The 14,424-nt window shown below is 53.4% G+C and overlaps 1 protein-coding gene and 1 long non-coding RNA gene across 8 annotated transcripts in view; one reads left to right on the top strand and one right to left on the bottom strand.

The window, feature by feature from the left end:
- SMAD6 (SMAD family member 6) overlaps positions 1–13,963 on the top strand; it is a 74,669-nt gene extending 60,706 nt beyond the window's left edge. For 3 of the 7 annotated variants that reach the window (XM_074366281.1, XM_074366280.1, XM_010955578.2), the window contains one exon: positions 12,963–13,569. In XM_074366281.1, coding sequence (XP_074222382.1) covers positions 12,963–13,504 — 542 coding nt within the window. In that variant the 3' untranslated portion in view covers positions 13,505–13,569. Of the gene's footprint in view, positions 1–1,122; positions 1,189–12,962 lie in introns of all 7 variants that reach the window. The other 4 variants (XM_074366279.1, XM_074366278.1, XM_074366277.1 and 1 more) reach the window with 2 other exon arrangements.
- On the bottom strand, positions 513–6,049 carry LOC141577987 (uncharacterized). The gene is made up of 2 exons (XR_012507733.1): positions 5,745–6,049; positions 513–1,168 (listed from the first exon to the last, which is right to left on the bottom strand). It is a non-coding gene; the product is annotated as an uncharacterized LOC141577987 (long non-coding RNA).
- Positions 13,964–14,424: the final 461 nt, after the last annotated feature.

The raw sequence follows: 14,424 nt of genomic DNA, 5'->3' as shown, positions 1-14,424 counted from the left end.
GCTTGGCCTCCTTTTGCTTTGGAAACCGGTCTTGATCTTGGGCTTGAGGCATGGGGCGCAAGTCTGTGGGGCTGTGTCTACCTGCCAACCTGATGGGATGGGTGGACTGCCTGGCCCCCTCTCTCCTCCCCACCTGCTGCTCCAGATCAAACAAGCCACCCCTTTGCAGGCAGCTTGGAGCTTGAGCATGGACTGTGTGTACTAGCTTCAGCCGCGCACAGTAGCGCAGCCACGAACAGGGGACCGGTTCACAAGGGTGAGCCGCTGCCAAGCCCTAGGTCATTTTGCAGCATTTTTGCAGGGAACGTTTAAATCTCATGTTACTGTGTCCTTTACAGCAAATATGAGTATTTATGCTTAATGATCTCTCCAGTCAATATTAGCCTTTTGCTTATTATAAAAGCCCTCCTGTTTGTTCCAGAAATGAGTAAGAATGATCCAGGCAACCCTCACTTTAAGAAAATCCAGTACGTAGGACTCTGCATTCACAAAAGAGGCGTGGATTATGTACCTTTGTGTTACAAAAGGTTATTTTAAAGGGAAGGATTTAATGCAAGGATTACTTTTCAATTGAATGCCCCCAGCCCTGGGACCTTGATTTGGGGGAGTTTAATCCCAAAGAGCGTCTTTAACGTAAATAAGGCAGGTGTATTTGACTTGCAAAGCTCACATGACACTGACTCGTTAGTAAATAACAACAGGCTGGTGCTAGATGAGGCTTATTTTTGAGAAGTTTGCAAATAAGAAAAACCAGCTCCCCACCCTGTTTTTGGCTCTTCCCTGTTCTGTTCACCTTCATAGACTTAGCAAGCCTGAGACATTAAACCCACTCCCAGTGCCAGATGAGATGAGTCTGGGCTTTAGGCAATTTTTTTTTTAAGCCACTGAAACAGGCCTGGCACGTAGCAAGCTCGTCTGGCATTCCACTGGCCGGGCTACATCCTGAGGGTCAGCCAGCAGGGATGCAGGATGCCACTTCTCCCTGTCGGTGTCCTGGCCTCTGAGCCTCAGTAGTGTCATCTGTTCGGTGGGAACAGTTCTGCTGCGTCTTTTTCACACGTGGGGAAAGCCCGATGATTTCCCAAGTGCCCTCCCAGCTCTCGAATATGAAATTCCATTCAGGTCCTGCTGTTGAGAGCACCCTCGTCAGCCAGTGTGGTGCCGGGCCCTGGAGGAGGAGGGGCAGAGGTGAGTGACGCCTCATCCCAGGTCAGCCTGCTCGCAGGTGGGTGCGGTGGAGACACATGCCCTCTTGGTGACAGCATCAAAGAGTGCCACAGAGGAGGGGCCCTGTGAGTCAGACCCAGGGACTGAGGAAGGCTTTTTAAAGGAGGTGACGTCAGGGTCTTGATGGTTGGGTAAGGGTCTGACAGACTTTGGGGGATGGGGAAGGAAATGTGTATTCATCAAGTGCCAGTTACTGTTGTTAGGCCCGTTGTGACCCCCACCCCCACCCCACCCCACCCCCACCCCACCCACGCCTTCCAGTGAGTTACGCCGGCTTCATGGGTGTCCAGCCTGTGCCCCACCCAGGGTCCCCGCGCAGAAGGGGCCTCCGCTCAATTTAATGCTCTTCTTTCACCATTGAAATCCTGAATAAGTTCACTTGTGTCTTTTTTTTAAGATTCCCCATATAAGTGATATCATATGGTATCTGTCATTCTTTTTCTGACTGACTTCACTTAGTGTGATCATCTCTAAGGCCATCCTTGCAGAGACAAGCTGCTATAGATAAAGTAGATAAACAACAGGGGCCTACTTATAGCACAGGGAACTATATTCAATACCTTGTAAAACCTGTAATGAAAAAGAACATGAAAAGGTATATATATACATAAAACTGGACCACTGTGCTGTACACCTGAAACTAACACAACATTGTAAATCGATTATCCTTTTTTTTTTCTTTTTTTCTTTTTTAATAGAGGTACTGGGGATTGAACCCAGGACCTTTTGAACAAGGGGCCCTGCATTTTGCACTGGGCACTTTGCACTGGGCACCCCCCAAATTAGGTAGCTGGTCCCAGCACTCAGAGATAGAATCACCTGCCCACAGTAATCCAGCTGTTGGGATCTGCACCAGTTGACCTCTCTGCTGCCTGGGGTCTGAGGGAATTTTCTAGATCAAGAGAGAGTGGGATGGACAAAGTACATACAGAGTGGGGTGTTCAAGTCACAGGGAGCTATGGGATCCCAATAGCAGGGGGTGGTGAGGGCAAGGATTTGAGGGGCCTGGGCTATGGGGGCCTCACCTGGTTACCCCCTAGGATATTTCTGCGCCGGTGTGAGTTTCTTCCCGAGAGGTGATGAGACAGGCTGGTGGAGGGCAATTGTAAGGTACTGGGCTTTTATGGCTTTACACTGTGTCCAAGTAGAAAGTCTGAGGCAGGAGGTTTGCCAATAAAACTCAGATTGTATTTGGAAGTAAAAGAGAAATGGAGGTACCCCGAGTTCCCCCAGCTCTGGGAGCCTGCAGGGCAGGACTGTGCCTGCACGTGGGCTCCCTCGAAGCACCCCGCCAGCTGCCGCAGACCAGCTTCCCTGCCCCTCTGACGCACGCCTGGGCTGTCCCCGTCTGACCCCCAAAGGGCCGATTTTGTTCTCTGGGGTCTCAGATTCAACAGGGAAGTTGAATTGAATCAGCGAACTTTGGCACTTGAAGCCTAAGGTGAGAAAACCCGGGCTAAGACAGGAACCCCGTGGAGCAGCCCGGGGGCCTGGTTCACACGTGAATTCAGTTCAGCCCTCAGCGGTGCAGACCTGCAGGCGGGGAGGATGTGGGGGGCCTCTTTCCTCGGGACCCAGGTACCCAGCTGCAAGATCTTGCACAAACAGCGTTGTTTTAGAATCTTTCCAGGGGCAGCATGAAAAGCCGTGCTTTCCCACCCCAGGGGGTCTCTGAGGACGAAAACAAACAAACTTAACTCAGAGCCTGACTTTGTGATAAAACAAAAGAGGACTTGAAATGGGAGCAAAGTTCAGAGTCTTTTGTTGCAGAAACTGGTTCCCTCTTGAAAATGCGGACTGATTTTATAAGCTGCTTATAAGCCAGCTCTCCCCTCCCCTCGCAGACAGACACTTTTCACGATCCTTCCCTCCAGGGCGCAGGGAACCAGAATTCTCCCACCCGCACTCGGTTCCCTGCCAGAGATCTGAGTGGTTTCCCCGCCCTGCCTCTTTGAAGTTTCATCTTTTATGGTTGTTGGGGCTTCCTTTACGGGGGTCGGGTCGGGCTAGGCAGGGCACCCCAGTGCCTCTGGGGTACAGTCTGAATGATCAGGGCTGGTGGAGATCAATGCAGTGGCCTCAGTGTGGCTCTCAGAAGCTGTAGCTGCCTGCAAGGTGTTTTTAAGAAGGGAGCTTGGACTACAGGGCACTGAGGCCTGGGGAGAAAAGCCAGTGCCCCTGGGCCCAGGGGACCTGGAACAATCTTGCCGGGGCTGCAGGGCAAGAAAGATGCTGATGGAAGCGGGGGCCCTTGCCCACTGGAGGAGTACATCCTGGTAGGTGCTGGGGAAGCAGCCTGTGGGGGAGACCCTGAGCACGCCTGCACATCAGGGCCCCCGGTAAAAGCTTGTTTTATGTCAGGATTGCAAGAGGAGCTCATTTTTTCAGGACTGGTCTGAATCCTGCACGAGATAAAAGGATGGAAACCTTACCCACCTCAGCCCGGGCCTCCACTTTGTTCCACTGGAGACGTGGGGCCAAGCAGACCAGGGTCAGGGCGCCAAGGCCGAAAGAAAGTCCTTCCTGCGGGGCCCAGCAGGCCTCTCCCTGGAGAAGGTTGCTTATGACCCAGCTGGGCGGCCACTGACTCCTTATACTCCCCTCCCTCTAAACCCCTCTGGGGTTGGGGCCCCAGGGACTCCCCCAGAGAGCACAGGGAGCAGATGAGGCAGCACGAAGGGCAGACAGAAAGTGGTTCCGAGTCAGGCCATCCGGTGAGGATTCCCACACTGCGTTGCTGTGTGGCCTCTCTGACTTGGGGTGTGTCCTCTGAGAATGGAGTTATTTAATTCTCCCTCCTGGACTTGGGATGGTGGAGAGGCAGACTGGGTGAAGAGCACTGAGCATCCTGCACCTCCCATCCTCTGGGGACTCAGGCAGGGTGAACAGCCCTTTCCCAGAATCACCCTCCGTTATTTGCAGGGCATTTAGAAAATACTGTGTGTTGTGGTGGTGAGAGTGCATGGAAGAAGCTATATATATATATATATATATATATATATATATATAGCTATAAAAGTGTGTGCATTTGCAGGGCTGCATAGGGCCATAGGTAGCTGTTATAGGCATGGTTTTTGAAAACCCACTGCCTTCCCCGAAGGTGGGCAGCATGTGTTGGAGCAGTGGTCCCCACATTGCCACATCCCAGGGCCCCTTTTAACGTCCAGCCTATAGGTTGCAACCCTGAGAGAGTAATGCAAAGTCCCTGTCTCTAGAGAGATGTGAGCTTGACTCCCAGCTTTGCACTTCCTAGCTGAGGACTGTGGACACACTACCTGACTTTCAGGACTTAGCTCTCCTTAAGTGGGAATCACCAAAAGGATGAACAATTGAGATCGTGCATTTAAAGTGCTTTATACTAGCAGCCTAAATACCCATCAACAGATGATTGCATAAAGACGCTGTGGTGTAGATATTTCTACAGTGGAATACTACTCAGCCATAAAAAAGAATGAAGTCCTACCATTTGAGCAACGTGGTTGGACCTAGAGACTATCATACTAAGTGAAGTAAGTCAAAGACAAATGTCATATGATATCACTTACATGTGGGGTCTAAAAAAATGATACAAATAAATTTATTTACGAAACAGAAATAGACTCACAGACGTAGAAAACAAACTTATGGTTACCAAAGGGGAAAGGGTAAGGAAGGGATAAATTAGGAGTTTGGGATTAGCAGATACAAATTACAGTATATAAAATAGATAACAAGGTTGTACTGTAGCACAGAACTATATCCAATAATTTGTAATAATGAAAAAGAATATATTTATATAACTGGATCAGTACACTGTAGACTGGAATCTGCCACAACATTGTAAATCAACTATACGTCAATAAAAAATCTAAAAATTAAGTGCTTCATCCTCTGCCTGGAATTTGGTGAAGGTTCATTAAGTGTTGGCTGGTATATCAATACGACTGGCTGGTTTATTTTATTAATATTACTACTAGTTCTACTAATATTCCTCTTAGTACGATTTCCCCTCAAGTCTCAACTCTGTTGGCACATTTTATCTTTGCAGATATAATTCTAATTCTGATATGAATGCGAATACTAACATGAATACCCTTATGAACTATACAGGCTGAGTCAATCTATTAAATAATTTATACAAATAACAGAGATAAGACTGGATGATGATAATAATATTAGTTTAAAAAAAAACCCAGTAAGTTACTTACTGAGTGCTTAGTTTTGAATTGGGCATTATTTGATGCACTTGAAATTACTCCCAACAGCTCGAGGCAATAAACTCTGACTGCATCTCCATTTTACAGATTAGGAGACTGAGGCCCAGGAGATTGAAGTCACTTGCCTAAGATTTCACAGCTGGCGAGCGGCAGAGCTGACATGCACGTGTAGGCAGCCAGCTTTGCTCTGGCCCATGCGCTTTCTTTCTCTTTTTTTTCCTCCCATGCGCTTTCCTAATCCAGCCCCTTGCAGGAGAAACCCAACTGGTCCGAGCAGCCCTATTGCTAATTCCCCCCGGTAACCTTGGCAAGTTACTTTACCTCTTTGGGCCTCAGTTTTTGCATCTGCAGAATCGTGACTTCTGGCCACATGGACTGCGCGTTTCCTGGCCTCCCTCCTCCCCTCGCTGTCATTCTTCCTTGGTACTCCCGCTTCTTAGGGGGTAAACCACCCCCCAAGCAGAGCGGCTGGTCAACTGTCCAGAGGGTGGTGGCAAAACACAGCCCTTGGCCCCAGAGATCAGCGGCTGAAAGGGCCCCTAGGTGGACCCAGTACAGGCGGCGGCGGCGGTGGCCAGACCGCCCGTGATGTAATGACCGATTAGGAACTTCCTCTTGGAAGCCTGGCTTCCTCTAGGGGCCAAAGGTGCTGGAGCTGAGGTGGGGGTGGGGAGGGGCGGGTGGGAGCGAATAAGAGGAAACTCCTGTCAGCTGGGCCCTGCTTTTGGAAAGAGTTCAGCGGAGAGGCTCGTTCTAAGCTGTTGACCATTAACATGGCCCTGTGTACATTCCTTCTCTGCTTTTACTGCCGGAGCCCAGTGGATAAAGGACTAGTCTCCCCCTCTCTTGACAAAGAAAAAAAAAGGAGCCTCTAATTAATGCTGCATCTCTGGACTTGCTGCAAAACCTGAAGCCATTTCTGCAGCTTAAAATGACAAAGGAAGGTTAAGTGGAAACTTCTTTTTCCCCCTTAAGTTTGATAACAAAAACTACTTATCTAATGGGCAAACAAGGCTTTTAAAGGGGTGTTAGGTTAACCAGATGCAGGGCTACATAATTACTCCCAGGCCTGGGAGCCGCAGATGAAAAAGCTGCCGGTTGGACGGGAACTTAAAGCCACAGGCATGACATGGGACAGAAGAAAGGCGTTTTCCAGGAGGGCAGGAGGCCCCAGCGGGGCCCTGTGCGAAGGGGATCGGAAAAGCCAGCCCTCGGCCCCTCTCTGGCTCTGCCACCAACTTGCTGGGTGACCCTGGGCGAGTCACTTAACTTCTCTGGGCCTCTGAGTCTCCGAGTCTCCCTTCCCAGCTCTCAGTGGGGTCTGCTGCTGCTTCATTGCTCACTGAGGTGTGGCTGAGCCAGCCCTTTCCACCCAGCCCCAGGAGAGGCAGAGGCTGCTGCGGCCCAAGGCAGTGTGAAGCAGCAGCCAGAGCTTTGAACTTGGAGGAGGACGAGCGATCCAGCTCATGCAGACTCTCTGAGCCTTACGTCGACCTTCCTTCAAGTCTAAGGGGTGGGAGACTTGAATTTGGGCGCATCTCTGGTTCGCCTCCCAGGATGGATGAGTCCAAGGCAGTCTGGCCCACTGGAAAGGGGGGAATCACAAAGAAAACAAGCTGCCTTGCGTGCACGCAGGCTTTGGGAGCGTGCAGCCCACGGGAGAGCACAAAGGAACGTTCCTGCCCTTTGTTTTGACAGAAAACTGCTGATTCGAAGAAGCTAAAGGCTTTTCTTAGGATTTCAGCTCTCCCCGCCTCCCTCAGGCTGCAGTTGGCCCCCTTGGTGCCCCAGCACCCCCACAAAATTACACGTTGGGTTCACAGCACCCTCCCTGGGCAGAGAGACCACGAGGAAGGAATGCCAGCCATTGGAGGGGCCAGCTCCAGTGCAGGGGAGAGGACCCACTGGCGGGCCAGCCGTCTCCTGCCCACCGCAGCCATCCACCACCCTCTGGTGGCAGGAATGTGGGTGTCCCCAGGAGGCCAGGCCAGGGTGGAAACGCAGGGGCTGTCCCCTGCGCTGCTTCGGAGCGCTGCTGGGGCCACTCCAGGACAGCCACGGAGGGCTGGCCTCACAGTGCACGTCCAACTTTCTTCATTGTAATTCTTTCAAGGCATCCTACCTACAATGAAACACACACAGCTCTCTAGTGACAACCCGAGTTCCTATTGTACCAGTCAAGATAACAGATGTTTCCAGCACCCCGGAAAGTTCCCTTATAAAAGCGCCTTCTCCATCACCCCTGCTCCCCAGAGGAGTATCTCTGCTCTGATTTCTGTCACCATAGGTTAGTTTCGTCTACTCAAGAATTTCATATAAACGGAAACAAACAGCACATTTTCTTTCGCTCAGCACAGTGCATCTGAGATCCACCCACATTGTTGTGTATTTCAGTAGTTTTCCTTTTATTGGTGAGTTGTGTTCTGCCGTATAGATGCACTTTATTTTTGTTTATCCGTTGTCACAGTCTGGGCTGCTGTAACAACGATACCATAAATTGGGTGGCTTAAATAATGCATCTATTTCTCACAGTTCTGGAGGCTGGGAAGTCCAAGATCAAGGTGCCCCTGGAGCTGGTAGTGAGAGCCATTTCCTGGTTCATAGATGGCTGAGTTCTTGCTGTCTTCATGTGGGTGAGGGAGCTCTCTGGGGTCTCTTTTAAAAGGCACTGATCCCATTCATGAGGGTTCTAGCCTCATGAACAATCACCTCCCAAAGATCCTACCTTCTGTCACACTGGGGGTTAGGATTTCCAACATGTGAATTTGGAGGGGCACAAACATTCAGTCCATAACATCCATCCTCCTGTTAATGGGCTTCTGAGCTGCTTTCCAAGTTAGGGTGATGACAACATTCACGAAATCACAGAAACGTAGAACCCATTGTTCAGATGGGAAGACTGAGGCCAGGAGAAGGGAGCTAACCTGCCTGGTCAGGGCCAGGAGGCAGGACACCTGGCTGCAGGACTCCTGAGCCCCAGCCTGGCGCTGCCCTGCCAGATCGACGACCCCAGCCATCGCACCAGACCGCGCCCCCCCTCTCCCTCTCCCCCTCCCCCCGGAACCCTCCCCGCCGGGACCCAGAGTCTGGCTGGGAACTAGGCCAGGCCCTGAGCAGGGGGTAGTGAGCAGGAGTTTCGGTCAGAGCGCGGTCATCTTTGATGTTGTTCACTCGGGTCTGACTCCCTGGTATTTATTTGCAATTAAGGAGCTGGTTCCTAATTAGGCTGATGGCGGGACCGCAGCCTTGGAGCCACGAGAAGAAAAAGATCCTCTGCAAGAGACGGTTCCCTTGCACCCTGAGGGGCAGCCCAGGCTGCAGACGACGAGAGGCGTGGTGGGTGGAGTGGGGCTCTGCGTCTGTGGGAAGTGGAGGGGGGACGGGACCCTGGGTTTGGGGGCACCTGCCTTCTCGCTCCCAGAGAGCATGTCAGCTGGTGTTGAACATATGGCATAAGGTCTGAATACGTGTGTGTGGGTGTGTGCGTACAGAGTCCCAGGAGCACCCATCTTTGTTCCACACAGTTACTCACTGCTTCATCCCTCACTCCTTTTCTTACAGAGCACGTCTCTGCCCCTCAGGTACCTCGCTGGGAGCTAAAACTTAACATGTGTAAAGTCCTTTACAGGTTACAAAGGGCATTGCTATCTACTGCCCTACTGTCACCTCCCATGGTGATGCCCCTAGGTCATGACCCCCGACACCCCTAAAGAGCCCTGGCCCCGGAAGGGTTAGGCCAGCGCTGGGACGAATAAACAGCAACTTCTCTCTGCTCCCAACCGATCTGCTGCCGGAGTTGTCCATTTTACAAATGGGGAGACTGAGGCTTGGGGACACCGAGTGGCTCATTCATGGCCACACATCCAGTCAGTGGTGAGAGCTTAGGTCTGTCTCACTCGGAAAGCTTTTGGATCATGTGACATGCATTAGATCAGAATTCTGGGGTCTTCAGTTCTGCCACCCAGTGCTGTGTGTCCTTAGGCGAGGTACCCTGGACCCCCGGGTGCCATCTTTGGGGCACAAGAACATGGGACTCACTTGGTGGTTCCCACAGGCCAGTCTCGGGACTAAGTTGTCATTAGCCCACAGTGAAAGAAAAGAAAATTTCTTAAAATCTAAATGTATGAACTTTAAATTTCTGACTTAGGTCCTACGTCTTTTGTTAGTATCAGATTATACTTTCTTTTGTGTAGTGACAGGAGACGGTCGTGGGGTTTTTAGTAAATCTGTACGTGACAAAATAAAACCGTGGTAACCCTGTGATGTTCCCAGCCCTTCCGTGAAACAGTGTATTGGTTGGTCTGTGAAAGCCCAAAGCATTGGGGCTCCCTGGACGAGATGATGCCAGAGGGGACCCTCAGCCTCTGGAGCCCCGAGACCCCAAGAGCTAGCTGGGGATGGGGAGCCCCCGAGCCTGGTGATGGCCTCACCTGCTGGCTTGCTCTCTCCGGACCAGACCTGAGACACTGGTCCTTGCCCAGTGTCCCCCTGGGCCTGAGGCCATCGGCCCCACCTACTGGGCAGGATTCCCATGGCAGGTAGGGGTGAGGGCAGTGTGCCGACACTTGGGGTGTATTTTATTTCCTTCCTCCTCCCCTTGTAGCATGTTCCAAGTGCACCCAAGGGGTATATGCAGACTTGGGACAGATGCAGAGAGGATTGAGACCCACCCCTTCCTACATGAGAGTCGAGGCCAGCCAGGGGCACTGACCAACAGCACAGACACCTGCTCAGGCCAAGGGAGGGGCTGCATTTAAGGCTCTAGGTGCACGGGACGGAGAGGTCAGAGAGGGCTTCTCAGAGGCGGCAGTCTATCTCCTGGAATTTGGACGACTTGGCCTGCAGCCCAGGCCTGATGAGGTGTTACCCAGTGTGCTCAACCAAAGAGGCTGTGGGAGGTGAGGCCTGGCCCAGGGAAGCGTCCCTGAGCCAGACAGTTGGGGTAGGCTGAACCCTAGGGCACAGGGTACCATCCCCGTGAGGAGCCCTGGGGCAAGGCCAGGACACAGATCTTGATGAGGTGGGAGGAGAGGATGGGAGGGCATTTGGCGGGGCTGGGGTGGGAGGTACTGAGACTCGGAGGGGGACAGGAAGGCACACTTGGCCTTGAATTAAAAGCTTTAGGAGCTGGGAGAGAGGAAGTGCCCCACCCCCTCAGTCCAATTACCCCACACTCCCTGACTGTTAAACTGCCTCTCTGCCTTTTAACAATGGAGTGGCTACACCCTGGGACAGAGCTGCCACCTTCAGACTAGGGCGCCCCTCTCTGAGCCTTATCTGAAGGGGGGAGTAGCAGGAATCCCCCCCTCAGTAAGACTGTGTCTTCAGGAAGCTGGTGGGTAAACACCATGAGAGCAGCCATGGTTACAGAGAGGGAAACTGAGGCCTAACAGACTGGGAGACTTGCTTGGTACATGGGTTTCATGGGGAGCCTGCAGGGAGTGTGGAGGAGGGCTCCCCTCGCGAGTGAGGCTCCAGCACTCACTAGTGTGTACCCTCGACCCATATAGCACCTCCCTGGGCCTCAGTTTCCACTTCTGTGAAATGGGGTGATAACAGAGGTGGACCAGGGCTGGTATAAAGAAGGCACCCAGCTCATGGAAGGCACCCCGGGATGCCTGTTGCCCATCTCGTCACTGAACGTTCTTCGGGCACAGCGTCATTGTTTCCCCACCTCTCTGTGCCCACGGCACTCATGGAATTCTTGTTGCTGGGGGAGAAGGTTGGTGCTGCAGTTTCATGGCCAGGGATGGGATGGTGGTGCTCTCCTAGCTCTTGGGAACGCTCAGGCCAGTGCCGGAGGGATGGGTGAAGAAGGGGGCAATGGTTTGGGGTGTTCCTGGCTGCCCACCTGCTGGGACTGGCTTAGTGTCCGCACCTGCGTCAGCCACCGAGGGCTAGAGCTGTCTCTTTGCCTGCTGGCTAAGGAGGAAGTCAGCTGAGGGCAGAGAGCAGGGCCTCTTTCCAACCCCCTGCCCAGAACATCAGTTGGAACCATGAGGGGCCTGGATGGGGACTGTGAGACAGAATGATACGTCCTTAGTGGGGGTGGGGGCAGAGAGGGGCTGGGGACCTGTGGCTGGGACCTTAATGCCAGGCAGAGGGTGAGGAGCATGCCCTCTGGGGCTGTGCCGAGGCCCCTCAGGAGGACAGTTTCCTGCCAGGGGCTAGGAGGGCCAGCCCTAAGAGGACGTCAGGGGCCCTGTCACCCTGCGGCCCTGGGGCTTCCAGACGGGGCTGGGCTGAAGGCAGACAGAGCTGACCTCACCCAAGCTCCTGCATGAAGTTGTCAGCAGTGCTTTCTCCCTTGGGTTTGACTGGACTTTGATCAGTTTCACTTGGAGAAGCCGCGCCATTAAGGGCCTCTGGCAGGTCCTCATCTGGCCTCCAGCAGACCTCCTCCCTCTGCAAAAGTCCCAGCCCAGCCTGTGTGGGAACCCATCACCCCGCTGGGCAGTCATGGGTGCCCACCTGCTTCTCAGAGCCGAGAGCTCAAAGGAGAGGCCAGATGTCAAAACCCTGCAGATCCTGAGAGCCGGCCACACACAAAAGGGCAGTGAGGAGGGGGCTGCCCTTCAAGACAGGCCCCGGCTTCTGTGTGGTTTAGGTCTGCGCTCAGAAAACTCTTACATTCACACAGACAGGCAGAGCTGCCCCGAGCTGGAGTGAGAAGGGATTCCAGGCATCATTCCAGACATTCCTCTTGGCTGTCTGGGGAAACTGAGGCCCAGAGAGGAGCCGCACACCCCTGTGAGGGCTGGCGACCTGCAGCCCTTGAGGAGCGATTTCCTTTAGCGCTTAGAGGCCCTCAGCTTCTCTGTCTCACAGTGGGTGCTGTGGTTCTGGTGGAAACCTGCACTTCCTGCCAACAGAGGAAACTCGAAGACCCGGGGTTGGGGGTTACTGGGAGACTCCGCAAAATGCTCAAGGCTGAGGCTGAGACCACGATTCCGGGCTGGAACAGATCGAGGAGGCCGTGTTCCTGACTCTACCCCGCCCTGAGTCCCCTCTATGGGGTGATTTAGGCCCCCGAATAGTTCAAGTTGAGGCTTGGACTGACCCGGTGCAAATCCTGGTTGGTGCCCCTCACTGACTGTGTGGCTTTGGGCAGGCTGCTGGTGTCTGCCAAGCCTTGGATCTTCACCTGTAAAATGAGAAGGTGGCCTCCTCAGAGCTGTGGGAGGACCCAGTGAGTCCCCTGTAGACGGAGAAGTGCAGGGCACAGCACCTGGAACGGTGGAGGGGCTCAGCGTTCCTCCCTCCTTTGGATGTGTGGGTGCACGTCCTACTGGCGTGTGTTGTGTGTGTGTGTGTGTGTGTGTGTACCTACAACATCTGGCGCACAGTAGGTGCCTTGCCTTCTCTGTAGGTCCTTCGTGTGTGTCTGGGGGTGGGGGGCGCCCCTGTGTATTAAATTTGAGGACAAACCGGCAAGCGGTGGGTGCTGAGTACTGGAAACCCCACCCACCCCCTCAGCAGCCAGGCCGACGCCTCCCCACCCGGAATTAACATCCCCGTGCCCTGTGCTTCGCCCCGCAGACGCCAGCATGTCTCCGGATGCCACCAAGCCGAGTCACTGGTGCAGCGTGGCCTACTGGGAGCACCGGACACGTGTGGGCCGCCTCTACGCGGTGTACGACCAGGCCGTCAGCATCTTCTACGACCTACCTCAGGGCAGCGGCTTCTGCCTGGGCCAGCTCAACCTGGAGCAGCGCAGCGAGTCGGTGCGGCGCACGCGCAGCAAGATCGGCTTCGGCATCCTGCTCAGCAAGGAGCCCGACGGCGTGTGGGCCTACAACCGCGGCGAGCACCCCATCTTCGTCAACTCCCCGACGCTGGACGCGCCCGGCGGCCGCGCCCTGGTGGTCCGCAAGGTGCCCCCCGGCTACTCCATCAAGGTGTTCGACTTCGAGCGCTCCGGCCTGCTCCAGCACGGGCCCGAGCCCGACGCCGCCGACGGCCCCTACGACCCCAACAGCGTCCGCATCAGCTTCGCCAAGGGCTGGGGGCCCTGCTACTCCCGGCAGTTCATCACCTCCTGCCCCTGCTGGCTCGAGATCCTCCTGAACAACCACAGATAGCGCCCCGCCGCCCGCCCCGCGCCCCGCCGCGCCCCGCCGCGCCCCGCCGCGCGCCGCCGCGCCGCCGCTGGGGCTTAGGGCCCAGAGACGCAGCCCCTCCCCCCGGACGACCCCCCCCCCCAGATATCATCTACCTAGATTTAATATAAAGTTTTATATATTATATGGAAATATATATTATACTTGTAATTATGGAGTCATTTTTACAATGTAATTATTTATGTATGGTGCAATGTGTGTATATGGACAAAACAAGAAAGACGCACTTTGGCTTATAATACAGATATATTTTCTTTCTTTTCTTCCTTCCTCTTTTTTTTTTTTTTTTTTTTTTTAAGAAAATGATACAGCAGAGCTAGGTGGAAAAGCCTGGGTTTGGTGTATGGTTTCTGAAATATTAATGGCCCAGACAAAAAGCTAATACCAGTCACACGTTGATAATAAAGTATTCGCAATATAGTTTTTTTTTTTTTTTTTAACTGTCTTCTTTTTAACAAAGACGGGTGTGCAGGGCTCTTCAGTGGGTTTTTGACCCATCAGGCATCCTGAAACTTGGTTTCAGTCTTTTACCGGATAAAGAGGGACAGGATTCAGGGGGAGGAGGGAGGGCCATCCCGGGTAAGGTCTCGCCATCATCAGTGGGGGGGCTCATGCTTTGGCCTGGGGGAGCTCTCAGTCTGATGGAGATGACTCAGGTCACGCCTCCCACCTCTGAGCTAGAAGAAGACACTGATTCTCACCACTTTGGGGAAATGGCCTGAGGAAGAAAGACTGAGATGGTGGGTCTTGGACCCACCTACCTGAGCCCCAGGGTGAAACCCCCTTTAGGACCTAGGGAGTCTACCCTCCCATCCCCCCACCAAACCGCTCAGAACCTGCCTGTCTGGGGCTGTAGTCATGATTTATGCAAAGGCAGGTGG

This window comes from Camelus bactrianus, chromosome 6 (assembly GCF_048773025.1).
Source record: "Camelus bactrianus isolate YW-2024 breed Bactrian camel chromosome 6, ASM4877302v1, whole genome shotgun sequence".
NCBI lineage: Eukaryota > Metazoa > Chordata > Mammalia > Artiodactyla > Camelidae > Camelus > Camelus bactrianus.
Note: the sequence above shows the minus strand (reverse complement) of the source record. Positions and strands in the feature narration are given on the sequence as shown.